At 40.1% G+C, this 27,892-nt stretch overlaps 2 protein-coding genes across 3 annotated transcripts; one reads left to right on the forward strand and one right to left on the reverse strand.

Annotated features, from left to right (window-relative positions):
- Window positions 1–596, reverse strand: LOC127225091 (transcription factor JunD-like). Its single transcript, XM_051188350.1, has 2 exons — window positions 105–596; window positions 1–15 (listed from the first exon to the last, which is right to left on the reverse strand). The coding sequence occupies exons 1-2, from the start codon at window positions 594–596 to the stop codon at window positions 1–3; spliced, it is 507 nt and encodes a 168-aa protein (XP_051044307.1).
- On the forward strand, window positions 369–27,892 carry Ptp4a2 (protein tyrosine phosphatase 4A2). 2 transcript variants are annotated; one of them, XM_051188916.1, is made up of 6 exons: window positions 369–519; window positions 16,858–17,572; window positions 20,811–20,903; window positions 22,908–23,038; window positions 24,175–24,249; window positions 25,606–27,892. In XM_051188916.1, exons 2-6 carry the CDS (start codon window positions 17,477–17,479, stop codon window positions 25,712–25,714), a joined length of 504 nt encoding a protein of 167 aa, XP_051044873.1. In that variant the 5' UTR covers window positions 369–519; window positions 16,858–17,476; the 3' UTR covers window positions 25,715–27,892. The 2 variants fall into 2 exon arrangements, with proteins under 2 accessions (XP_051044873.1, XP_051044874.1); XM_051188917.1 differs by lacking the exon at window positions 369–519 and adding an exon at window positions 592–708.

The following is a 27,892-nucleotide window of genomic DNA, read 5'->3' on the forward strand; positions in this document are numbered from 1 at the left end:
TCAGCGCCCCGTAGGCTTGGTGGGCGGGGCCAACCGCCGCGAGCCGCCGATAGCCAATCAGTGGCACCGAGGGCGTGGTCATGGCCGCGCGCGCCGCGCCCCGCAGCGCCCCCTGAGGGGCGGCGGCGGGAGCTGGTCCGGCTGCGCGCGCAGCGGTGGTGGCGGCGGCGCGATCGGCCAGGCTGTAACCGTCGTCCGTCCGGGAGCGGCTGGAGCGGCAGCGGCGGCCGGGAACGGCGCGAGGCGACGCCAGGAGGCAGCGGCGGCAGCGGGGGCAGCGGCGGCAGCGGGGGACGCAGCGGCAGCAGCGGCAGTAGCAGCAGCAAGACGGACTCGTGGACACGCGCCGCCGCCGCCGCCGGGCCGGGCCGGGTGTCGCGCGCCGAGGCTGGGGGGGAGTCGTCGCCGCCGCCGCCGCCGCTCCCGCCGCCGCCGCCGCCGCCGAGGTGACTGAGGAGAGAGGCGCCTCCTCGCTCCCGCCTCCGCCGGCCTTCAATGCCCAGTTCCCAGCTCGCCAGCGTGAGTGCGCCCCTCCCGGGCGGCCCCGCGAGGCGCCCGGGCCTCGGGTAGGGGAGGGCGGGAGGCGCCGCTGCCATTAGAGCAGGCCCGAGACACGTCCCCGGAAGGAGGGCCGGGCCGGGCAAGGGGCGGGGAGCGCGGCTCGAGGTGGGGGAGCGAGCGAGCGAGCGTGAAAGAATGCGGGAGAAGGTGCGTGTGCGGGCAGCATGTGTCCTTGTGGGGGCGAAGGTGTGGCGACAGCGAGTGGGGGCGACGAGAAGTGTGGCGGACGCGGAGGTGTGCAGGGGTGCGCCTGCGTTTGTCCGGCGCGTGAGCACAGGCGTCCAGGAGGCCCCTTGGTCTTTGTGTTGCTAGTGAACCTCCGTGTCCAGCCAGGGTTTCACTCACTCACTCGGAATCGTGGGATCCATGAGTTGCGGTCAAGTAAGAGAAAAGGGGTTGAGTCTCCCTTGACGCTGATCTCTGGCGCTTCTCTCCCCTTTCGTAAAAATGTTTGTAAATTTCTTAATTCCCAGAGATGTCTTTGCCAGCCTCCTCACCCCCATTTCCCAAAGCTAACTAACCAAGCTTGGCTCTTGCCCAGGATCCTGAGTTTTTGCCAGTAGCGTATTGAGAAGCGTAAACTTTTTCTTGGTAGGTAAATGCTTCGTGTTCAGGTCAAGGATATTTAGTGAGGTAAACCGCAGTATCTTTTAGGCAGTGACTCTATTTTTTCTGCAGGAAAGCGCCTAAGAAACAGTCATAGTGTAAATGTCGATAAAGAATGTCCCATAGTGGAGTTCCTATCTTTGGATTTGTCACGAAATACAAAGTGAATAATCGTGTCGTTGTAGGCATTCAGTAAATGCGTCGCTGTAGCTGGATATGAATATGGTATCTGCTTGTTTCCGCGCTCTTGTTACTGAGCTGTTTCAGACAGGAAGTGAGAGAAGTTAAGCCTTGTTAGTGTGCGAAAGGAAACTAAGGCTGCTGCTAGAAGAACACGTTAGCAGGGCTTTGTTTTCTGATCCGGGCATTTTTAGTTCGGGATTGAATGATCCTATGTGATTGTTAATGGGTTTTTCTCTGGGGTTGAAGAAGGATTATTTTGTTTCATTTGTTTTATTTTGCTGTTTTTAGGAATTCTTGTAGTTCAGTATGGCCTCAAACTCATTGCAACACAGTTTGGCTTAGAACTCTGATTCTCCTGCCTTCAAGTGTTAAGATTATAGGTGTATAAGTAGGTTGAAGAACTGTTTGTACAGCTTTTATACTTTAATGATGTAATCATAGAAGGTAATTGGAAATAAGTAAGCAAAGCTGAGGCTGGTGCCACAGCTCTGTAATCTCCACTACTTGGAGGTCAGAGGCCAGAGGATGGAAGATTCAAGGACAGTTTGTGAAACTTGGAGAGCTTATCTCAAAATAGTAAAAGGGAGTCAGGGGAAGGAAATAGCTCCGTGGTAAAGCACTGGCCTTGATAGGGAAGTCCTAGGTTTAATCCCCATTGTTACTACTACCGAAAAATGTTGGGAAGAAAGGGGGAAAAGGTGGTTCTTTTTGATAGTGGGTGTAGAATTACAGACAAAAATCAGTGTTGCTTGAAGTTGAAAAATGTACATATATATAACATCTGATCAAATGTTTGTTAGTGAAAAGAGCTGTTTTTTAGTTTTTATATAGAGTCTCATTTTGTTGCCTGGCCTGAACTTAACTGCAGTTCATGCTGACCTGGCATTTGTGGTAGTACTATTGCTGCAGCTTCCCAAGTGCTGGGATGGCAGGCATGACCCACCAAGCTTAGGTGGAAATGAATGGTTTCCTTAGTGTTCCTTTTCTCATACTATGCTTGAGAAGTAGTATTTCAACTCACTGGAAGATGGGAGTAATTAGTAGTAAGTAGCCACTGTGCTACAGGTGTGTGTGTGTGTGTTGTTTTGTTTTTGTTTTTAATATTCACTTAATTCTCACAGCCAGGATAAAGGTGGAGGATATCCTCCTTAGCATTTGTTTTTGCACATTTTTGAGATGCTTCTATTTGCCAGGCACTAGGGATTTGATGATGTGCCCTCCTGGACTTCATAGTGATGAGATGAAGAGCAGTTGCTTTGTTAGTAACTTGTCCCAAGTCACACAGATAAGAAGGATTAAAAAGTAAGGTCATCTGAAGCCCATGATTTTTCCAGGACACTAAACCATTCTCTCAATAGCATGTCTCACTTTGAGATTTTTTTTTTTTCTTCAGTGATCTAGCAGTTTGCACACCCAAGAGCTGTGGAAGTGAATGGAGAAGACTTGGTGTCTTTGAGGCAAGAGCATCTTTGTAGGAGATGCTGACTTGAGGCTTTTGGGGGCCTAAGCTAAGCTTTTATGTGGGAGGAGATTCTACCTTGAAACTGTCTTGGGGCCCCAGGGTGTGTGCTTTGAGACAGTTTTTATGAGGCACCTGGAATATGTCTGGGAGGAAAATCTGATTAAAGAAATGTAGCAGACTTTTATGTTTGGTGATTTTGTGTGTGCTATGGGGGGCATTTATTGGAGCTGAGGAGTCAACTGAAGTGGCCACTTTGAAAGTTTTTCTCTTGGGATGTGCAGATAATTAAGTCAAGAGATTGCAAATCACATGTAAGAGAATACACTTGAAAGTTCTCTTGTTAATTATGAGTTGAACTCCAGATGCAAAAATATTACTAAGGCAACAACAGCTTGTTACATTTAGTATCTAGAAAAGCTGACATTTCAGAACACCTTTACCAGTGAAAAATAGTTCAGAACTGCTGAACTGGGTATTTCTGACTCAGAACAGAAGTCAGACCACTCCTTCCATGAGTCAGTCAGGTAATATTTCATTTGATTGAACCAAGCTTATGGGCAGCAACCATTTACAATATCATTGAACTTTGGTGGCATTAGGAAAGGAAGAGTGAATGAATCCTTCTGCATATGTTTTTTTGTTTTGGCTTTTTCAAGACAGGGTTTCTGTTTAACAGCTCTGGCTGTTTTGGAACTTCTTTATAAACAAAGCCTTGAACTCAAAAGAGATTGCCTGCCTCTGCTGGGATTAAAGGGGTACACCACCATTGCCTGGCCTACCAGTTTTTTAAAGTCAAACTCAAAAGTTTCATATGTGTATCTATATACTTTTGAAAATCGAGCTGAGTAAATTGTACTTCTTTTTCTTGAGTTAAGTGCCCCCCCCCCATTGAACTGCCCTACAAAGCTGCACTCTCAGCCGTCTAAGTGGACTTTTTCTGTCCTTCAAAGATAGTTTTTCCTTATGTAATAATTACAGACTACAGTTTTGATACAAAGTTGAAAGTGAGTAGGGTTTTACATTATAGTTCAACCTTTTATTGGAATTAGTGGTTAGAGATCAGTAAAGCCTCTGGAGAAAGCATTGACAAAACTTCAAGAGAACAACACACAGCTTTTAGACATTTATTCAGAATTGAAACTTCAGTTAGAGCAAAAGCTAAGTTAACATATAGGTAGGAGTTGGGGATTATTAAGATTTTGAGTGAGTAGAAATCAGAACTCACGTTTGTGGTAGAGTGAGTTACTTTAGTAAGGAGAGTAGTGTTAGAATGTGGTTTGGGTGATTGTAAAGTATGTTAAACTTCAGTGCTCTAGGTTCCAGCATTCCTCTCTTTAGGGGCTTTTTAATGTCTGATCACAAACCATTGGCTTTATGTCCATCGTGGTGATGGTTCATGGGATAAAGGTGCATGTTGCCAAGTGACAACCTTGAGTTTCATCTTTGGAACTCATATGATAGGAGAGAACTAACTGCAGGTTGTTCTCTGACCTCCACACATAGCTGTGACTCACACAATATACATACACATATACACACATGAACACAATAAATGTTTAAAAAAAATAAGTCACCACATTCCAAATTTAATAATCCTTATAGTGATTTATAGTGATATTGTTCTTTTCAAGTAAGGAAATTGGTTTATAGAGTAAATGTTGAATTCTAGGTATAATTTGTTGAATACAGGAAGAGTTTTCCCCATTTTCAGCTTCAAAGTTATTATACACAGATGTGTCTGGTATCTCATGAACCACATGGTTATCCATGAACTTGTTCACTACCACATCTGGGATCCCTTGTACCATTTTCAATTGTAGATTTATAAAGCATCGAAATCTTTCCAAGAAAATTTATTTTGAAAAGTTGATCAGTTACATCTGAGTTTTTGTGACTTGATTGCATGTTTCTTGTTTATATGTACCAGTTTTTGTACTTAGGCTCAGCCTACAAACTTTATTTTTATTTATTTCTTGTTTTGTCGTGGAACTCACTTTGTAGATCAGACTGGCCTTGAGCTCACAGAGATCTGCGTGCCTCTGCCTCCCAATTGTTAGGATTAAAGGCATGCACAGAAACTTACTTGTTGTCATTTGGAGGCTGTTCTGGAAATAGCTCTTGTAGACCAGGCTGGTCTTGAACTCACAGAGATCTGGCTGCCTCTGCCTCCTGAGTGCTGGGAGTAAAGGCATATGCAACCACCCCCCACCCCGTCCCCTGGCCAGAAATTTATTAATCTAGAGGCTGAAGAGAATAAATTCGAAGGTCACCTTGAGTTTTGAGGTCACTCCGGGTTACAGTGAGGCTATGTCTCAAAATATTCTAACTCTAAATCTGTCAGGTATTTAAAGATGAGACTTTATTATGCTCCTTACTTTGCTAGTTAAGGCTGATCTGAAACAACACACTTTGAGCATTAGAGCAGTCTTTCCTAGTACTTTTGGATTGAAATTTCACTCCTCTCAGAATATTAATTCTTTTGGCATACAATGTACCCTTGATGTATTTGTTTTAGCAGTTCTGATAAATTATATTTTTATTTCTGCAGTGGTAAAAATGTTGGCTCTAACTAATGTATCATTTGACAGTTCAAAATCAGGTCTGCTTTCTCTTGTAGTTGTCTTACAGTTTTAGGTAAGATTTGAACATCTTTTGCCCCTTCCTTGTTTTACAGAGTGTGTCATTATATGTGAATGTTTGATCTGTAATTGTCTTTGGTATTTATTGTTGTTAGTAGCAGGATGAGTTGATGTGTTTTCTACTTCGTGTGGTGAACAACCTATCATAAGGGAACAGAGTGGCTGGTTAGTAGTACAGAAGGATATGAGTCATCAGCAAGGTTTGTCAGCAAATTGAGAAGGATGTGATAGAGGCACAGTAGATTCTAGTGACATGATTCTCCACATGTGTGGTTACAAACAAGTTTTCATTTGGTTGTTAATTTAAATTATGCACATGAGAAGTACTTCAAACTTTAGTCACATGTGCATATACATGTGTGTTGTTCTGTGGTCCATGGGACACTAACACAGAGCCTAGGGTATGCTAGTAAAGCTACAGCTTCAACCCTGACTGTTTTGACAGGATCTTGCTACATGACCAAGGACTCAAAACTGTCAGTGTTCCTGTGAAAATTTCTTAGACCAGGAATTCATCATGTTTCACCATACCCAGCTAAACTATATTTTGTTTTACATTTCTAGTGAGAGAAGATCTTTAGTTATTCATTTCTGTTTCTGGGGGAAGAAAATAATTCAATGGTCAAGTGGAGTTAGTATAGAGAATATTTTTTATTGTAGAGGTGTGTGTGTGTGTGTGTGTGTGTGTGTGTGTGTGTGTGTGTCTGTGTGTCTGTGTGTCTATCAGAGGAGGCAATCCTGGCCTGACATATGATCACTACTCCATTTTGGAATTTTTGAGAATCTTTAGTGCAGTTGGAACTGGTCTGAAATTCTCCATATGGCCAAGGTTGCTTCCTTCCAGTGTTAATCTTAACCAAAGGCTGGTCTTTCCCAAGTAACTTCATATCCTTCACTGTTCATACTAACTTCTTCCAGTTGCTGCCAGTTTTCATACTTTTCCTCTTTTTGTTTGTTTGTTTTTTTAATTATATGTGTGTCAAGTGTAACAGAGGACAATTTAATAGGAGTTGTAGGTACTTTTACCATTGACCCATTTGCTGGCTTTCTTTAGACGTCTTGTTCTTCTTCCCTTTTCACACTTTTCCTAATCTATATGGTATTAACATGAAAATTTAATTCCTGTCAAGTTTTTTTTTTTTTCCTGAGCTTGATCTTGTAGGAGCTTGATCTGAGTAGGGTGTATGTGGTGTGCTCACAGCCATACCGATGCCTGCTCACAGATTGGTGAGCTGCATTTTGTTATCAGTCAGGAGTGGTGGGGTCTTACAGATGGAGGAAACATTTGGAAGAAGAGATCAAGAAAGATTTGATTTTATGTTTTGAAATTAGCCCATTTTAAACTAAGTGGCAACAAAAGACTCTTGGCAAAGATATCAGTGATTTCTCCAGTTTACTTGACATTCATACATAATATACACCATTTATTTTCATTGTTAGTTTTTTCTAATTGGGAATATTTCTGTGTTTAGTGAAAATAAACATGTGATTATTGGACAGCTAATGAGGTAACATATTTAAGAGACCTGCAGACACAGATGACTGAAATGTGGTTCATAAAGACAAGTATAGATGAAGTGAAGTGTAACTTACCCATTTTTCATTGAAACATAGACAAAAATGCCCTAACAGAAGAATGTTTTCTGGGGCTCAAACAAAGGACCTTATGCTGACAAGATGGGTTTTGGAATGTCTTATTTGGTATCCTGAAAATAGAGAACATCTCTCCCTCTTCTTCCCTCCCTCCTTCCCTCTCTGTCTCTCTCCCTTTCCCTCCTCCTTTTCAGGGTGCATACTGGACAAAGTGGTTTTGTCAATGTATTTGACATCTGAAAAAGCAAAGTGTTACATTATCTGTGCATGTCTGGGAAGTTCTGAAACACTGTATCATAGATGCTTAAAAGGGGCCTTTGGGTTTTTGCTTTGCATGCTGCTCCTGTGCTTTTGGTTATTTTGAAAGGTGATTCAAATAACCTTTTCCAAATGTCTGTTTTGCAACCTCAGGGAACTTGCAGCTGCTCAGTCATTTCAACTGTCCTCATGGCTGCCTAGGAAACATTTCAAAGTGGTGTTGACAGGCAGAAGCCAGGTGTCTTTGGGGATTTTGCCTCTGAAGTTGTGTTATTAAAACTATTAACAGTTGAAAGTCAGGATTTGGGTGGGTTAGTTAATTGGTTTGGTTTAGATTTTTGGTTCTGGGGACTGAACCCAAGGCCTTGAGCACACTAGGCAAGTGCTCTATTATAGAATCCCCGCGCTTCCCCCAGTATCTGTTAATGAAATAAAAATCAATTCAGTAAGCAGGTTTTGGATTAATATGTGTATGGTGAAGTTGAAAACTGAATTAAAATGATTAAGATTTACATTGTTTCCCAGGAAAACTATTGAGTTTCATGAGATTAAAGAAATATAGAACAAGAAAAACAAATATTATGTTAATTTTGTGGCAGAGCAACTAATTGGAGGTATCTCTTACTGCAAGAGAAGGTTACCACAGTTGCTTAGAAAAAGAATGAGCATAACTTTAAATAAAAGAGGCTTGGGTGTCTTCAAATACTAATAACTAATCTTTAAACATGAAGTCCATAGAAAGGATGGTCTTGATGGTTTCCTTTTAAATGTAAGTATGAGTGAATAGAATCAATTTAACAGCAATTTATTTTATTTGGTTTTGTTTTTTGAGACAGTTTCTTTGTAACCCTGGCTGTCCTGGAACTCACTCTGGAGACCAGACTGGATTCAAACTCAAGAAATTCTCCTGTCTGGGCCTACTGTTTAATTTTTAAAAGATTAATTGAAAACAATTAGATTAGCACCTAATGTTAGAATTATACTATTAGATCTTTTCATGTTATTAGCCAGTATAATTCATTTTTTTAAAGAAAAAAATTGATCATAATACTGTAAATTGTATTGAAATTATTTGTTTATGTGTTTTTTTTTAAAAGATGCTGATTATTATTTTAAATTGTGTGTGTGCGAGCGCGCATGAGTGCAGGTGGCTGCAGAGGCCACCGATGTTGATTTCACTGAAGGTGGGGTCACAGGTGGTTGTGAACTCTACCCATGGTTGGTACTGGAAACTGAAGTTGGGTTTTCTGCAAGAGCAGTAAAAGATCTTAATTGATTAGCCATTTCTCTACCCTCTGTTTTGTGTTTCGAAAGTCTCTGTAGTTCAGGTTGGCCTGGAACTCACTGTAACCAGGTTGGCCTTCCAGTTTATGGTGGTCATACTGCCTTTGCCACCTTCCTGAGTGCTGGGATTACACGCATGTGCCACCAGGCCCAGATCAATTTTTTATTTATGAAAGAAAAAAAAATGACATTTTAGGAAGAAGATTCATCTGGAGAAATGCTGATCTTTTTTTTCCTTTTCTTTTTCTAGATAGGGTTTTATTTATGGTTGTTGAGGCTGTCCTGGAACTAGCTCTTGTAGACCAAGCTGATCTTGAACTCACATCGATCGCCTGCCTCTGTCTCCAGAGTGCTGGGACTAAAGGCATGCACCCCCACTGCCTGGCTAGAAATGCTAATCTTTACAGGAAAAATACATTGTGCAATGCATTTTCAAATGTGGCTTGATTACTATAGTACTTGTCTTAAGCTATTTGTAGAGGAATATATTACTAAAAAAAAAAAAAAAAAAGGGAATTTTCTAATAACCACAATACAAATTTGAAAACAATTCCTTTTCATTTGGGTGGAAACAGAGCCCACTGGATGTGAGTGAACAGCTGTCGCTATTCTCAGAAGCAGGTGTGGTTGGTTGTTGAATTGCTTTCCTTTCCATTTTGAGTGGCAGACCATGTGTCTTTGCTGATTCTGAAATGTTAAGACATTTCCTACCATCAAGGTCATAGCTTCTTTTTATAGACTGGATTATTGATTTCTGTACTGGAACTTCATTCTCAAGTTCCTTTCTTAAGGAGGAAGTGCAGGAGTGGAAATAAGCAAGGAGTAACTCTGAAACTCTGAGAGTTGTTTTCTTTAACAAGTTAGAGAAGCTGTCCTGCTATTTTTATCTTATTTACAGGTATTTTGGCTCCTGCTTTATAAAAACAAATACTCTGTCTACTGTTTAGGATCAGTTAGTGGATGGATTGAAATTAATATGGATCTTCTAAGTTTCAAGAAGTTGTGCCCCCAGTTTTTGTTTGATAAATGTAGCATTAGAGAATAAAGCAAGGTAGGTGACCCCAGGCTGGAGAGAGTAGTTGTCTCAGCAGTGTTCAGATGGGTTAGAGTAAGACAGGAAAATGAGCAATTTCAGTTTGAGACTAGTTAGTGTTTAATTGGGAAAGATGTGTTTTCTTCAGAATATGTGCCTTCAGAAGCTTTCTCAAATAATAAAAACAATACAATACAGTATATTTCACTCACTAGCCTCTTATTTATTTATTTATTTACTTACTTACTTATTTATTTATTTATTTATTTATTTTGGGGGGGTTGAGATAGGGTTTCTCTGTATTTCTCTGTATTGTTTTGGAGCCTGTCCTGACACTCTGTAGACCAGGCTGGCCTTGGACTCACAGAGATCCACCTGCCTCTGCCTCCTGAGTGCTGGGACTAAAGGTGTTTATCACCAACCCCAGCTAGTCTCCCTATTTTTGATGGTCAAGATGATTGCAGTCTATAGTCTGGGTAGGTGCCTATGAGTTCCACAGTTACTCAGAGCTTTGACTTTCACCTTCAGTATCCAGTTTGTGGACATAGCCTTCTAGGTTCTATTTTAGAGTGTATCTGAAAACTGATTTATCTTACTCTCTGGACTGTTATTGTCTTGCTCTAAGCCACTTTATTTCCTAGATTATAGCAATAGGCCCCCTCACCTATCTTTGCTTCCAACCATATCATTTTTCTAGTACATTTTTATAAAGCAGCTGGACTGATCACTTATTTAAAACAATTGTCATTTTTGAATGAAACTGTTAATTGGCTTCATTTGAAGGTCATTGTTCTGTGAATGAAAGACAAAACCTTATTTATGGAGCCTACAAGTTTCTCACTTCTGACTCTGCATTTCTTTGTCCTCTTTTCCAGTAGCACTAGCTCTCCTGCTTTTCCTGGAACACCCAAGCATGTCCTTTATAATTGTAACTACAGCTTATCTGCTTGTCTAAAATGCTCTATTTGGCTCACACCCTCTAGGCTTGGTTAAAATGTCATTTTTCTAGCAAGTCCTTTTTTAAAAATTGGGATCCTGGTGTCTTCTGGAACTATAGGTTGTTTTACTTTTCATTTTTCTCCAAAGGGTGTTATTGTGTATATTTTGCTTTTTGCCTTAAGAGTATGTGACATAGTATATATCCAGTAGATATTTAAATTAACATATTCTTATCTAGACAGCCACAAAGAAATTTTAGCTCATTTGGATAACTTCAGATTAGGTCAGTTGTAAGACTGATTTGTTTTAGGGAAAATGTTGCAAGGTTTTGGCTTTGTACATTTGGCTCTAAGTTGCCTGATCATAGAGACTAATCACACTAATTTGTATGTTTTTTTGTAGAATTTCTGTTAAGAAAAATAACAGTACAAAAAACTTGTTTTTTTAGAATGGGGTTTAGGCTCTATTTCTGTCTAGAATAATTTTATTGTGTATTTATATTCTAATGGCTGTTTTAATTTGGTGAATACTGGCATAGATCATCACATTAGAGGCTTATATGACTTAATTTGGAGTTAAAATAGGTGGAAAGCTTGAGGGGAGGTGGGTTGATGATAGTAAGATTGGATCAAATTAAACAGGGCTGATCTCTCATGCCTTTGAATTGCTGTATTCACATTTGAACAGGACTGTAGTTGCTGAGGCATGACATGAAGTTTGCTGAGTCTTTAACAAATATGAAAACTGTCTTCCTAGAACTGTAGTCATTATAGACTTGCCTGGGACAGGAACTAGCTCTCTGAAGGCCTTTTCTCACCCTGTGATTATTATACCAGTGTTTAGAACATATGTTTAAGTCATTTAGAGGTTCTTTATCACCCTAGAATTTTTAAAAAAGATAAGTAGTATTACATGGAAAAGCTAAAACCATTCAAAAGGTGTATGTTAAGATAAGCAAATTAAACTTATGTCCTTTAGTTCCCCCACCCCCCACCCTTTCTCTGCCTCCAGGAAACCTTACCTCTTTATCTTTGTAACCTTTCATACAGTCCACATGGTTATGAAAGTGCACAAATGCATTTCTAAAACATACCATTTACACTGCCATGCATTTTTAAATTTGGTTTGCTAAGTAGTGTCTTTCCTCTATCTTTACCTATTTGTTTATTATACAGATCTATTTTGTCTTCAACTTTTGCCTAATTCTCCATTTTAAGAATTTACCCAGCAGCTGGACAGTGGAGGCACATGCATTTAATCCCAGCACCTGAGAGGCAGAGGCAGGTGGGGCTCTTGAGTTCGAGGCTAGCATGGTCTACAGAATGAGTTTCAGGACAGCCAGGATTACACAGAGAAATCTTGTTTCTGAAAAACAAAAAGCATACATACATTCACTCTGATAAAATGATGGGTACTGGATTATTTCATACATGTTGGCTGTGTATTTTCAGTTAGATACAAGCAGTAGAATACTGACAAGATTTACACTCTTGTTTTGTTTGTTTTTGTGACAGGATTTCCCTGTAGCTTTGGAGCCTGTCTTAGAACTCACTTTGTAGATCAGGCTGGACTCCAAAACTCAGAGTTCCACCTGCCTCTGCCTACCAAGTGCTGGGATTAAAGGCTTGTGCCACCACTGACTGGCTAAACTCTGGTTTTATACCCTCAAGAGTTTTAAGTAATCCCCATACTATCTCAGCTATTTAGGACTCTTCCAAACCCCTACATCCTTTCCCTCCACTCTACCCTCTTTCTAGCCTTTGGCTTAGATTAAAGGAATTTTTGTTGCAGACTATTCTTTTCAATTCTCCTGCGAAGATGTATTCTTTTGTTGAAGTTAAAATACTACATAAAAGATAGAATTAATTGTGCCAAATACAACTTTTTTTTTTTTTTTTTTTTTTTTTTTTTAAACATCATGTATGTCCATGGTGTGGTATATACCCGTGTGAAAGTGCTCTTGGTTACCAACTTTGTTATGGCATGGGTGCTGAGAAGTGAATGCTGCATTCTTCAACTGTTGAGTATTCTAGCTATGGTAGATTATGGTGGAGATTTTGATTTTGTTTTGAAAACAAGTTGTTTCCTTTGCATTGAGTGTCAACTGCAGTAAACGTTAGTTCAACTGAAATGATAGGTGCAAAACTGGTACTGTTGATGTGTAGTTGGATTCTTGGGAGAAGGGATGGGTCAGAAAGTTGCTTTTATCATGTGTCTGTTAATTTTGATAGAACATACTATTTCTTTTGGCAGAAACTCTGTTGGAGCACTTCAGTTGTAAGAATTGAAAATCTAATAAAAAGTTATCATTATCCCTGGAAATGGTTCTTCCAAAATGAAGTGGGAGGAATAAGATGGGATAAAGCTTGTTTTGTTTGCTCAGCAGACAAATACTGGAAGACTAGGTAGAAAATTTAATGCTAGGACTGTAAGCTTTTAAGTCTGGCTGCTACTACAATGCAAGCCTTTTAATGCCTCTATTCAGCTGATACACATTAGCTGTGATAACATTGAACCAAAGGATTCAAATGCAGTTTAGAATTTCTTTGTATTTTGCACTGTATGCAAACCATTGTTTTTGAGTAGTTTCTTGTAATGTTTTCCTCATAGAAGTCAGCAGTTGCAGATACTTGAAGAGACGTTAACCTTGCATGCAGAGAATGGGACTTGAAGAATATGTGGGTGCATCCAAAATGGAAGGAAAAAAAATTACTAAGGAATCAGGAGAGCTAGTCTCTTGTCTTGTTTTGTTTCTAATTAAATTAATAGTGATGGTCTTAAAACATTTAACCTATTTGAACAAGATCTTTGAGTTTTTAAAAGGTCAGAATAGTTTAGCTCTGCATTTCTCCTAGCTTTTTGATGAAGCTCCTTGGCTACACAAGGAGTGCCCTGTGAAATGTCTTGTGTTACTTCAGGTGCCTGTGTTTCAGGTTACAATTAGAATTGAGAGTTATAAGAGTAGTCATAGGCAGTTTTGTTTTTCCTAATTTGTTTGTTTGTTTATGATACTATATAGTGTCTCTCTATGTAATCCTGATTGTCCTGGAACTTGCTATGTAAACATGGCTGGATTTAACAGAGATCTGCAGCCTAAAATTGCTGCATCAAGGGTGACCTTGACTTGTCTGTCCTATGTCTCCCCCCCCCCCATTTTTTTCCCCCTGAGACAGTTTCACTGTTTAATCCTGGTTGTCCTGGAACTTCTCTGTACACCAGGCTGGCCTTGAACTCAGATATCTTCCTGCGTCTGCTTCCCAAGTGCTGGGATTAAAGCCACGAGCCACCACTGCACAGCTCTCTTGTTTTTAAAGACAAGAACTCACTGTATCTTGGCTGGCCAGGAATTTGTTTTGTGGAGCAGGCTAGCCTTGAACTCCTAGATGTTTGGTTGCCTCTGCCTCCTGTGTGCTGCTTCTTGAAGTGTGCACTGCCAGGCTGGACCATATTTTAGGAATTTAGTTTTGTGTTCATGGTAATATCACAAATAATGCCATTTATAAAATAAGAATATAAGAAAATAAAAATGTGAGAGTAAAAGATGTTTGAAAGTTTGTAGTCCTAAGTTCTCTGTATTTCACTTTCTTCCTCAAGTGACTTGCTCCAATATATCTTTCATATTCTTTTGTTTGGTCATATACAGCCTTTTATATTATTTTTTCTTTGGGTTTTCTCTGTATTGCTTTGGAGCCTGCCCTGGAAATGGCTGTGGACTAGGCTGGCCTCGAACTCACAGAGATCCCCCTGCCTCTGCCTCCCAAGTGCTGGGACTAAAGGCTTGTGCCACCACCGCCCGGATAGCCATTTATTTATTTCTGTGCTGGGGATAGAACCTGATGCCTTGTACTTGTTGGACAAGCCCTCCATCCCTGAAATGCATCCAGCATAAATATATTTGTTACAAATTTAGTATATTTCTTGAGACAAAGTCTAAAAATGTAGTCCTGGCTGGCCTGGAACTTGATGATCCTTCTGCTTTCCAAGTACTGGAATTTACATTATTATTTTAATTTTTGCAGTGCTGGAATATCAAAACCAGGGTTTTATGCTTGTCAGGCAGGCATGTTACTTCTGGGCTATATTTTCATCCCTCAAAAAGCATGGCGACTTATAGACAAGGCAAGAAAAAGGACTTCTTAGACCATGCATGTCCTTGTTTCCAGAGAAACTTGGTATCTGACTTAGTAACGAAACATCTTAAACTGTTTTGAAAGCAGCATATCTAAAATAAAACTAAGGATTCTGATACTTCTCTGACTTAGCTTGTGATTTAGAATGCTCTGGGAACCACTGACCTTCAGATAGCTTATAATTTTTTTTTTGTTTTTTTTTAAAAAAGTATGGGTGTGTTTTGCTTGCATATGTAGCTTGCATGTATGCAAGATGCTTCAGAGGCCTGAAGAGGGTGTCAGATCCTCTAGAGTCAGAGCTAAAGACAGTTGTTAGCAGCCATGTGGGTGCTGGAAACTAAACCCAGGTCCTCTGTAAAACCACAAGTGCTCTTAACCACTGAGACATTTATCCATCCTCAGAGTCCATCTGTCTTTTTCCCAAAATTAATTTTTTCAGGGCTGAAGAGATGATGGCTCAGTGCTTGTTTAAGAGCACTGGCTGCTCAGATCCACAGCACCCACTAGGTAGCTCACAGTTATAACTCCATTTCTAGGCCCTCCCTCTTCTGGTTTCCATAGGCATTACATTATATGATATAAAGACATGCAGGCAAAACACCCATAGACATAAAAATTAATAAATCTAATAATCTTGATCCAAGGCTGTCCTGGAGCTATCTTTCTAGACCAGGCAAGCCTTGAATTCATGGAGATCAAGGTCTGCTTCTGTCTTCTGAATGCTGGGATTAAAGGTTTACATGCACCACCACACTTGGCTACAAAATTATTTTTTGAAAGATTACTTTTATTACTTTTAGCCCATTTGTATACATGTGCATACATGAATACAAGTGCCCTTGGGGGCCAGAGGTTTTGGATCTCTCTGGAATTGTACTCACAGGGAATTATGAGCTGCCCAGTGTGAGTTTGGAAGTTGGGTTCTTTTCAAAAGCAGTATACTCTAAGCCACTGAGCATCTCTCCAGCCCTAAAATTATTTATTTTTCTTAGATAGGGTCTTACTTCATAGCCCTGCCTGGCCTGGAACTCACTTTGTAGACCAGGCTGTCCTCAAACGTATAAAAATCCACTGGTCTCTGTTTCCCAAGTACTGGGATTAAAGGTATATGTCTCCTACATTATTTTTGATACAAGAACTCACTATGTAGCTATGTAATCAAGGTTGGCCTAAAATTTGGCATTTCCCTGTCTCAGCATCCTGAGAACTGCGATTACACTATGCCTGGCTGATTTTGTAATCTTGAGACAGTGATAGGAAAAATAGTAAAAAGGGTAAGCTGAACTAGAAACGAGAGAGGATGGATTTGTGCATGAGCAGACTCAAATTAAAACCCAATAACCACATAGTCAGTAGAATACTTTAAATTGAGGCCCAAGTAATTCATTATGTGAATTGAGGCAAATCCTTTTACTTTTCTTTTTATATAAATAACAGCTGTTTGGAGAGGGAGGGGGGAGGGAGAGAGTGAGTGAGTGTGAGAGTAGAGTGTAAAGCCCAGGTTTGCCTTGAACTTGCTGTGTAGTCAAGAATGACCCAGAATTTCCGATCTCCCTGTTTCTACCTTTCAGGTGCTAGGATTACTAGACATGTGTCACCACACCCAGTTTATAAGGTGCTGGTGATCAAACTAGGCAAGCACTCTGCCAGCTGAGTTACAGATCCAGCCCTAAATTAAAAAATTGACCACACTTAATAAATGGATTCATGTCATAATTGAGGGGCTGGTGTATAAAATTTTAATAAAATCAAATCTTCAAAGTAGAATTTTGTTAAATGTACTCAGCCTATTTACAGATAGATATGTAAACAAAGAATATATGTGAAAGATCTATCAAAAGCAGAAAAATAGTATTTTTGAGGGCTGAACAGTTAAAAAAGAGTCCATGGAAAGTTTTCAAGTAACTTATGATTTGAATGAATTCTTAAGCTCTCTACACATTGAAAGATGAGGTAGAGATCATTTATTCCCACATGAACTGTATTGAACCAGTTGTGAAAAGATGTAAGACTGGTGTTTAAGACTCACCCTTCTAATGTTTGTAGGTGGTGTTTAGCACTGGTGATTTTGACTTATCTTGGTCTCTTAGAGAATGTGTTCTTACTTAAGACTTCATGTTTACTTCATTCTTAATCTCATTTCCTTTTATGTATGCTTTTCTCCCCCAGGTTTTTCGTTGGAATATACGTTGCACATTTATGGCGATTCTGAGTGTGAGGGCAGACTTCTGCCAGGCTCAGCACAGCGTTTTCGCTGACAAGTGAGCTTGGGGGATATATGTGCCATAATTAACATTGCCTTGAAGACTCTGGACACCGAGACTGGCCTCAGAAGTAGTAGGCTTTTTTTTTTTTTTTTTTTTTTTTTTTTAATTGCAAGCATATTTCTTTTAATGACTCCAGTAAAATTAAGCATCAAGTAAACAAAAGTGGAAAAGAACCTACACTTTTAACTTGTTTCACTAGTGCCTAAATGTAGTTTAAAGGCTGCTTAAATTTTGTATGTAGTTGGATTTTTGTGGAGGCTGAAGGTATCCATCTGCAGACATTGAGACCCAAGCTGAATTTGGATTCAAGTGGATTCTAAATACTTCTGCCTGTGTTGAAGAGAGAAGCTTCATAAGGAGTAAACAAGTTGAATAGAGAAAAATAGTGATCAATAATAGGCATTTTAGTGGTCTTTTTAATGTTTTCTGCTGAGAAACATTTCAAGATTTATTGACCGCCCCCCCTTCCCATTTTCCCCTCCACATTCACACACGCACGCTCACACTTTTTATTTGCCATAATGAACCGTCCAGCCCCTGTGGAAATCTCTTATGAGAACATGCGTTTTCTGATAACTCACAACCCCACCAATGCTACTCTCAACAAGTTCACAGAGGTAAGATTGTAGCATACATAGTCTGTCTACTTTTGGGATTGATTATAGCTAAAAATCATTAAAATTAACAAAATTGTGTGGTCTGACTATGAATGTTTATCGTTTCATAATTTACATTGGGTTGAATTGTTATTGTAGAGATTTTCAAAGAATATGAAATTTGGGGATACTATATACTATCTAGTACATTTGTTGAGCACAGTATATACTCAGTATTGCAGTAAGCACTGCACTGTTTGTTTTTCAGGTCTAGGTACAAAAACATCTATTTGATACAGGCACTCTTGTTCCCTCCCTCTTACAGATAATACCACTCAGCTTCAAAAATCATTTAATTTGCCCAGTGGCTCATTGTATTTTGTAGATCTGCCACATAAGCCTGTCGTTCTACACTCAGGTTAAGGGGTGAATGGGATCAGGTGTGAACAGTCTGAGTTCAGTCCTTGACTATGATAATTGATTACCCCAAGTTGTTCTCTGACCTCACACACATTCTATAACACACGTGTGTCCCTTGCACACTAAATTAAAAGCAATAATTAATTAAGTAATTCATGTTATACTTCATTTTATTATTTTTGTTTTGTTTTCAAGACAGGGTTTCTCTGTAGCTTTGGAGCCTGTCCTGGCACTCGCTCTATAGACCAGGCTGGCCTCCAACTCAGAGATTCGCCTGCCGCTGCCTCCCAAGTGCTGGGACTAAAGGCGTGTGCCACTACCAACTAGCCATGTTATAGTGGAAAGATACACCAAACTACTTAATAACAGTAGTTATTACAATAAAGGAACCCAGAAACTTGGGGAAGGAAGTAGTCATGGGTAGGAGAACAGTGTCTCATTTGTCCCCCTTTTGGTAATGAAACTCTTTACTCTTTAGCAAGTATTTGAATGTAAAGTTTTTAAATCTTTTATAGATTGTGTCGTCAAATGTGAATTCTGTTGGTGTGTTATGGAGTACAGCAGCTGGGACTCTCATTTTATCAGGGGGGCAAAGCTGATGCCAAATAGATTTTTACTGTAAAAAAGTTGTAACACAATTTTCTGACCAGTGATTACCATAACTGGGAAAGTCATTTTAACTTTTTTTTTTTTTAATTTCCATTTTTATGGTACTGTGCATTGAACCCAGGGCCTTGTGCAAACTTGCCATGGACTGTATTACTGGCTTACATATATCCCCAGCATGAAATCTTTTTCCCCACCCTACTTCAGTGCTACTGGAAATGGAACCCAGGACTTCAAGCATACTGCCAATGAGCTATGTTCCTCACCCTTTTTATTTTTTAAAAGCTATTTTAAAATTATTTATATATTGTTTTGTTTGCATGTATTTTGCTGTGAGTGTTGAATCTCCTGGAACTAGAGTTACAGACAGCTGTGAGCTGCCATATTCATGCTGGGAATTGAAACCAGATACTCTGAAAGAGCAACCAGTGCTCTTGACCACTGAGCCGTCTCTCCAGTGCCTGATTTTGCTTTTTATTTTGAGGCACTTACTAAATTTCAAAGCCTGGCCTTAATTTAATCCATAATTCAGGTGGGCCTTGAACTTGTTCTTCTTTCTAGCCATCTATCTAGGTGGCAAAAGAATTCATGTCTGTGTCCCTAGGCCCATTTGAAACTTGTTTTTTAAATTCCTAGTTAGGTGCTGGTGAGATAGTTTAGTGAGTAAAGGCACTTACTCCAAACCTAATAATGATCACCACACTCATATGGTGGGAAGAGAGAACTGAAATTTGAAAATAGTCTTGGGACCATGTGTGCAACTTTGTTTATAAGCACAGACACAAAAATGAATAAATATAAAAAGGAATATTTAAGACAGGGGTCTCACTTTATGGCTCTGTCTGATCTTGAACTCTATAGAGATCTGCCTGCCTTTGCAACTCTGGAGAGCCATGCCTGGCCTGAATTTTTTGTTTAAAGGAGCAAGGCATTTGGGTGTAGTTGTGTACTAGCTCTTTAAAATCGCCTTTTCTTCCTAATTTCAAAATTAAACTTTTGCTCTTTAGAAAAGCAGGGAATGCTTATCACACAAAACCCAATACATTCAGCACTTGGGAGATAGAGGCAAGCTGATCTCTGAGAGTTGGAGGTCAGCCTGGTCTACAGAGATAGTTCCAGGGCTACATAGAGAAATCCTGTCTTGAAAAACCAAAACCAACCAAACCAATCCAAAACATACAAAAAAGCAAAATAAAAGTCAGGCATGGTGTTGAATGCCTTAATCCAGCACTCAGGAAGCTGAGGGGGCCCTGATTTCTGTGAGTTTGAAGCCAGCCTGGTCAACAAAGGCAGTTCCAGTACAGCTAGGGCTGTTACACAGAGAAATTCTGTCGTGAAAAACAAACAAAATCCAAACAAACAAAAGCAGAATAACATGAATCAAAAACATTGAGTTGGCCGGTTGCATGGCAGCACTCCTTTAATCCTAGTACTTGGGAGGCAAAGGCAGGCAGATCTCTGAGTTCGAGGCTATCCTGGTCTACAGAGTGAGTTTCAATAAACCAAAAACAAAGCAACAACAACAAAATGAATGAATTGTTAAATACCTGGCTTTTAGATTTTTCTCCCCACGTGTGTATATTTATAAATACATACATGTAAGATCATACCACATATTTATAACTTTAGCTCTTTTATAGCTGTCATAATATCTGTATATGAGTGTACCATCCCTCCCTTAACCATCCCCTTTTTGGGAGAACATTAAACATTTCTACTGTTTACCATTCTGTTCTACCTACGACGAAAATGCTGTGTAAGCTGTTCTTATTACTTCCTTTCAGTGAAATCCCAAGAATAGAGTTTGTAGGTCAGTGTATATATGAACGTTTCAAGTTTTTGTGCAGTGCTACTATACTGCCTTTTAGAAAGAGAACTCTTCACACAAGGAGTGTGTCTGCTTTTTTGTTTGTTTTTTTTCTTCTTCAAGACAGGGTTTCTCTGCAGCTTTTGAAGCCTGTCCTGGAACTCACTCTGTAGACCTACCTGGCTGGCCTTGAACTCACAGAGATTCGCCTACCTCTGCCTCCAGAGTGCTGGGATTAAAAGTGTCACCAACACTGTCTGGCTAGTGTGTGTAGTGTGTATCTTTTAAGTATTGCTGCAGTGAGGTCAGTTTTTAGCTTTGCCTAAGAATGATAGATACTGCATAGTTTCAGTTTGTAATAGTACATTTCTAAAAACCAGGTTTCAGATCCAAAACAAGTTCCCTGATAACTGTTTTTCTTTAAAGGAACTTAAGAAGTACGGAGTGACAACTTTGGTTCGAGTTTGTGATGCTACATATGATAAAGCTCCAGTTGAAAAAGAAGGAATCCACGTTCTAGTGAGTGTATAATGTCTTTGTTTGTTTCTACAAATAGACACATTTTCAAACACTGATATTTATGAAGCTTGGTACTTTTGATAGTAGTCTTCTAGAGTTTCTTTGGGTTAATACATGAGCAGCATTATTCATTGTGCTTTTGAAGTCTACAGCTGCAATGTATTCTTAACAAAGAAGGCAAATTGAGCACAAACTTCTTTCTAAAATAGGAAATTGGGGACTGGGGAGTGTCTCAGAGAGTGAAGTGCTTCTGTCAAAGCATGAGAACCTGAGATTGGCCTTTGGAACCCAAGTAAAAAGACCATGTCTCAAAAAGATTTTTAGCAAATAAGAGAGAGAGTGTGTGTGTGTGTGTGTGTGTGTGTGTGTGTGTGTGTGTGTGTGTGTGGTCTGTTCTGTTTGTTTGCCTGCAGTCTCAGCACTTGGGAAACTGAGGCAGGAGAAGGGGGAGCCAATTTGAGTTACATTTAACATACAAAAGAGCTGGGAATGGTGGTGTACTTGAGAAGCAGGTGAATCTCTGTGAGATCAAAGCTAACCTGGTCTACCTAAGGAGTTCCAGACCAGCTAAAAAAGTAAAACAAATGCATGCACGCAGAAAGAAACTGATTGTTAGTAAAGGAAGCATGTTCTGTGTATTGTTCTTATCCAGGTGCACTTTAAGGAAGCTCTCCACGAAGGGCGCTTGTTTACAGTTTAACCGTAGTAACAATTGTTAGTAACACTGGCAAACCTTTATGAGGCATAGTTGACAATTCAAACATTATTTGCTGTTTTGGCATGGACTACTTACAGTGTTCCACTGGTGCCAGTAATGATTGCTGAATCAGTTTAGTGCTTGTTGCTTTTCCAGTGTTCTTAGTTAGTCTTAGTACAATAGTCTCAAGCTTTAAAACAATTCCCTATTTCATTTTTGTTCTTTAGGAAAAGGGGAAAGAGTGCATAAAATGTGATGACTCCTCACCATTTGTGTTGAAGTCATTAGAACTCTTGCCTAGATATCAAGAAAGATTAGACAAGCAGTAATGTGCTGTTTGACAGATGCAAGGAGGGATGAAAGACAACTCAGATTGGTGGCTAGACAGAAAGGGAGGCTGGATGTGCTTGTGGTGGTACACAACTTTAGTCCTGGGGTTGGGGGGGAGGGGAATAGAAGGGTCTTTGGAGTTCAAGGCATAGCAGGGCTATACAGACACCCTGTCACATCACCAAAAAGAAGAAGAAGGGAAGGGTATTTCAGCACATGCCCATAATCCTAGAATTTGAGAAGTGGAAGCAGGAGGGATCAGAAATTCAAGTTCATCCTCAGGTTCAAGGCTAGTTTAGATAGACAACATGAGACCATAAAGAAAAGAGGCTACTTAAGAAAATACTTAGCCGGGTGGTGATGTCACACACCTTTAATCCCAGCATTTGGGAGGCAGAGGCAGATTGATCTCTGAGTTGGAGGCCATCCTGGTCTACAGAGCAAGTTCCAGGACAGGTTCCAAAGCTACAGAGAAACCCTGTCTCAAAAAACAAAACAAAACAAAAATAAGCTGGGCAGTGGTGTCACACACATTTAATCCCAGTGCTTCAGAGGCTGACACAGGTAGGTAGTCTCTGAGTTCAAGGCTAGCCTAGTCTACTGAGTGAGTTTCAGGACAGCATCCAAAGCTACTAAGAAACCCTGTCTCAAAAAAGGAAGGAAGGAAGGAAAAGAAAGGAAGAAAATAGGTATACAGAGCCAGGTGGTGGTAGCACATGTCTTTAATCTCAGCACCTTGGAGGAAGAGGCAGGCGGATATCTGTGAGTTCAAGGCTTACCTGGGCTACATAGTGAGTTCCAGGACAACTAAGGCTACACAGAGAAACCCTCTCAGAAAAAACAAAAAGACAAAAGAATAAGTTTAAGTGATATAGTTAATTCTGTTAAGCCTGCCTGCTCTGGCTACTATTTTCAGTTCATTTGTGTTAGGATGTTAGTCCCCAGGAGCTTACCAGTTTAATGTCATTTCTTTTCAGGATTGGCCATTTGATGATGGAGCTCCACCCCCTAATCAAATAGTTGATGATTGGCTAAACCTGTTAAAAACCAAATTTCGTGAAGAGCCAGGTTGCTGTGTTGCAGTGCATTGTGTGGCAGGATTGGGAAGGTAAAAACTCTTACTTTTTTTTTTTTTTTAAATTAATTGCTGTACCTAGTATTTAGTAATTTAGTAACTAAATGATACTAAATTACTAGAAAGGAAATGAGCAAATGCTAGTGTAATAAGCTATCTTAAGAGCCAATTGTGTTGGATCTGGATCTGATTCTAATGCTATACTGCATGTAATGAGGGTCCCTGCCCCATTTCAATAAATAGAGATTTAGGTCATTAAGTGGCAACAAAATTAAAATAACTTTAGAGATTAAAATACCTGTATGTGGTTGGGTCGAATGAAAGGGTATTTAGCAGAAGGTTACTTTACACTCTTGAACAGATATACGGACAATGAGGATTGACTGATTTTATAATCTTTTTTTCCCCAAGTATTGCTTGAGATAGTTTTTTTTAACACTTTGATCAGCAGAAGGTTAAATGCCAATTTATGATGTGCACTGTGACTCAGAACATTACTGTGAGGTGCCATTGCCTCAAGGTGGTGGTAACGTGGGTCATTAGCTCTGCATAGCAAGCTTTCTTCATGAGGTCGGCCCCTCTCTTGAAGGCTAAAGGTGGTGTGAAACTTTACTAGGTGGCTTGATTTCTACTGCTTATCTTAGGTAGTTAGAGATAGTGTCCTATTAATGGGCTTTCCAAGACACCTTTCTTGGGGCCAGGGTGGAGAGTGCAGGAGAGAATAGGAAAGCTGAATAGTATGGTGGTGCTGGGAGGGAGAGGCAAGAAGGACTGTCCTTGAGTGTGAGTGAGTGTGATACCAGCCTGGTTTACATAGTGAGTGTCTCAGAAGAAAAGAAATTACCAAGTTGGAGGGTAAAAACACGGTTTTTATTTATTTATTTATTTTTATTTTTGTCTGATTCTGTATTTTTAAATTGTTTTGGAGATAGGGTCTCTCTCTGTTTTGTTTTTGTTTTTTGTTTTTAATCTGTCTGCCCTAAAACTCACTGTGTTGACCAGGCTGTCCTTGAACTCACAGAGATCTGCTTGTCTTCCAAATGCTAGGATTAAAGGTATGTGCTACACACCAGCACAAAGGTCACATTGGTAATGTGTAAGCTTTCAGTTAAGAAATCTTGTAGAATCTAAAGGCTTATGGGTACTTAACAATGGTCTTCTCTCTGCAGGGCTCCTGTGCTAGTTGCACTTGCATTGATTGAGTGTGGAATGAAGTATGAAGATGCTGTTCAGTTTATAAGACAGTAAGTTGTGTGTTCAGAAACCCCAAGTGTGGCTATGCATGAGGAAGGGGTTATGTTAAAGAGTTACTTGGAATATGTAAGAACTGGCTGGTTTGGGCTTAAAATACTGTTTGAAAATAGAGAAAAAGATGAAGACAAGTGACAATACCAGGACTTTGTAAGATTTGTTTTTCTAATTTAGATGTCAAATTTGGGTAAGAAAGTATATGGTTGGATGTTTAGGAATTTTGATAATGAATAATTGACCAGTGCTGCTTTTAGTGGATTCCATATAACCAGCAGGCAAAGGATTTCATGGAGGAGGAACAGATTAATTACTTGGTCCTCTTTTAGTTTTATGGGTATGTATATGTGAGGATGCCAGATCCCCTGGAACTGGAGCTAGAGACAGTGTGAGCTGCTATGTGGGTGCTGGGAATTGAACCCAGGACCTCTTGAAGAGCAGTCAGTGTTCTTAGCTGATGAGCCATCTGTCCAGCTCCATTTGGTAGTCTGTTCTCATACAAAATTACAATGGTAGTAATCTGACATCTCTGACACTGTAGGCCATACTGCTTCTTTATTTAACAAAATTAAGAGAGGAAAAAGAGAAGACTGACAGACATGAAATGTATGGCCCTCAGCTCTGAGACAGTGGTGTGTCACTGTCTGCCACCCCAGTCTGTCCTGACCCTGAGGCTTTGTCTTCATGTGTTCTGGTTTTAATTTTTAAAAGCATATTAACTATTTGTTTCTCATTCTGATCTGAAGAATCAGTTAATCTAATTGGAAACCCTGCTGATCTGTTTACTATAGTCATAGGCAAAGAAGGACATTATCAACCAGGTGGTGGTAGCACCTGCCTTTAATTTAACCAAACTTGAATGGCAGAGGCAGGCAGATCTCTCAATTTGAGACTAGCCTGGTCTACAGAGTAACTTCCAGGACAGCCAGAATACTACATGGTGTGTGTGTGTGTGTGTGTGTGTGTGTGTGTGTGTGTGTGTGTGTGTGTATAGAACCCCACCCAAGTTCATGTCCCAACTTTGTTTTGGGGCGGGGGGTGGGGGTGGGGGGTTCCAGACAGGGTTTCTCTGTATTACTTTGGAGCCTGTCCTGGAACTAGCTCTGTAGACCTGGCCTCGAACTCACAGAGATCTATCTGCCTGCTTCTGCCTCCCGAGTGCTGGGACTAAAGGCATGCACCACCAGTGCCTGGCTCCAACTCTTTTTTTAGAAGTGATGTGGAATGGGGAAATTGTAGGTTTTCATCTGGGGAGAGCTAGCCAGAAGGCATTATGCCATAAGTAAACAGTATACTTCAGTAAGCCCTGCAGCCCTCTGCTACATGATAATGTACTCTTCTTGTATTTTCAGAAAAAGAAGGGGAGCATTCAATTCCAAACAGCTGCTTTATTTGGAGAAATACCGACCTAAGATGCGATTACGCTTCAGAGATACCAATGGGCATTGCTGTGTTCAGTAGAAGTAGAGAAACGCTGACTGGATCGTGGCATTAGAGGGAACTCTTGGTACCTGGAAATGTGAATCTGGAATCTTACTGTGTCATCAAAGTAGTGATGGATTCAGTACTCCTCAACTCCTAATGATTGAGAAGAAAGCAAACGATAAAGAAATCCCTCTATAACACGAATAAAATGTTTAAGAAAAGAAAAAAGAAAGGAAAAGGGATTAATTTAGTGAAAGATGATTTTGCTCCTTGTTTCGGAGTTTGATTTCTGCCAGGATTGAATTATTTTAAAATATCCTGTGTTTTTAAAACTTTTCAAAATAGGTGTCTGAGGAAAACCAGCGGAATATTAACCAGTGTGGAGCCAGTTGCTGGGGAGCACACACCTCCATTGTGCTTGGCACATAGGTCTCCTTGTGGTGGGATTTGGGGGAGGTAGATTTTCCCCATCTTCTCTCTTCCTGCGCCCCCTCCCCCCAATACATGTAGATGGATAGAAAGAAGCCCTTGTTGCAGTAGATGTATGTGTGTCTGGCAGCCTTAAGCCCACCTGGGCACTTTTAGGAAAACAGCAACAACAAACAACAACAAAAGAGCAAGCAAAGAAAAAGCAGTACGCATATGTTATATGATCTAAGTGGGTTTTAGTCTATTGATGGTGGGTGTTCACCTTAGTTTTCTTTTCCTCACAGCCCTGGCCTGATGTTAGGTGTAAAAAGTAGCCAGGAGTCTTTTGTTTTGGTAAATAGAGAGGAAATGACATCTCAAAAAGAGGGTCTATCTCCTGGAACTTAGCTGAGAGTAGAATCCTTTTTCCCAACAGTGGAACAAGTGGGCATCCCAGAAGTTATTGAAGAATACAGGCCATCAATAGTGTGTCCAGGAGAGTTAGCATGTTTCTACAACTGTAGAATTGTGGGCTGTGGATTTGCTATCTAACTATGTCATGGTAAAGCAATATCTTCAAATTTTAGGACTGATTTCAGAAATAGAAGAGCAATAGAACATTCACAGTATTTTCGTCTTGAGAAATGTCTGTGGTGGTGGTTTTCCAAATTACTCTCTGTATGTACAGTTAGTGTAACCACCTTTACCTTGTTATTTCTTCTGAGATTAAAAAGGAAAAAAAAAATCATTGTCAAAACCAGCAATGTCTAGTGAGTATGTATCCACAGGCTGTAACAGGCTATGGCAAGCGATAAAGTGAGTAGCAAAGGGGACTGAGCTCATGGCATCATGTGGTAGCATTTTTTGGGTTCTCTGTTAAACGTGCTGATAGAGAAAAGCTATTTTTTTCCTTCTTTGCAGAAGACAGTTGACCAGACAGTGACAAAGCAAGTAGAAAGGCATCTTCAGGGACTTTGGCGCCCTCTTCACCTAACTGTCCCATACTTGACAGTGCCCTGCTACCGAAGCCCTGACTGTATGTAGGCCTAGGGGACATTGATTGTGCAGAGCCACAAGCTTCCCATTTTATTAGTATCAGCTAGGCCAATAGGATGGACGACATCTCATTGATGATACCTCAGATGCTGGCAGCTTTGTGAGCTGCCTCTTTACTGTTGCTGGAATTGTTCTGCTTTTAACTAAATTCGAATCTGTGGAGTCCTTCCTGCCTTATCCCAGAAAATGAAAAATAATGCTTTTTTTGTCATTGTTTCTAGAATTTTAAAGTAAAATGATGATACAATCCAAAGTTCTCTTATTTCAGAACATGACAATAGATTGCTTTAACATAGACTCCAGATCAGAATATGCTACCCTCTAAATTTAGTTGTTGACTCCAGGGCTTTAGTCAACGTTAGCAAAACCTTTTCCACTTGATATGCTCAGAATTTGTGTGTACGTTGGTGCACGTGTGCTGCTGTGAGGGTGTGTGCATGCAGGTGTCCATCGGTGTCAGTTTTTACCTGTGTATAGAATTACACTCCTGGTTCTGTGAGGAGAAAGAAGCGTGGATAAAGCACCAGAAAACAACCCTCTTTTGCTTTAATAAGACTAATGTTATTCTCAGAATTGTTTTTTTTTTTTTCCCCCTCAAAAGTAAAGTTTTTTCTTTTGGATTTAATGAAGTATTGCTAGCGGAAGCCAGTTTGGCATGGTGAGAGATGTCAGACTTTTGAAAGGTGTGCAGCCTGATTTAAAACCAAACCCTGAACCCTTTTAAAGAACAATAAAACATATTTTACATGC

Source organism: Phodopus roborovskii, unplaced genomic scaffold, assembly GCF_943737965.1.
Source record: "Phodopus roborovskii unplaced genomic scaffold, PHOROB, whole genome shotgun sequence".
Taxonomy (NCBI): Eukaryota; Metazoa; Chordata; class Mammalia; order Rodentia; family Cricetidae; genus Phodopus; species Phodopus roborovskii.

What these genes read in the sequence shown, in the direction of transcription:
- Ptp4a2 (XM_051188916.1), top strand. Translation starts at nt 17,477, where the DNA reads ATGAACCGTCCAGCCCCTGTGGAAATCTCTTATGAGAACATGCGTTTT. An exon ending in AAGAAGGAATCCACGTTCTA is followed by an intron (nt 20,904 to 22,907) that starts GTGAGTGTATAA and finishes ATTTCTTTTCAG; the next exon opens with GATTGGCCATTTGATGATGG. An exon ending in TGTGTGGCAGGATTGGGAAG is followed by an intron (nt 23,039 to 24,174) that starts GTAAAAACTCTT and finishes TTCTCTCTGCAG; the next exon opens with GGCTCCTGTGCTAGTTGCAC.
- LOC127225091 (XM_051188350.1), bottom strand. Translation starts at nt 596, where the DNA reads ATGGCAGCGGCGCCTCCCGCCCTCCCCTACCCGAGGCCCGGGCGCCTC.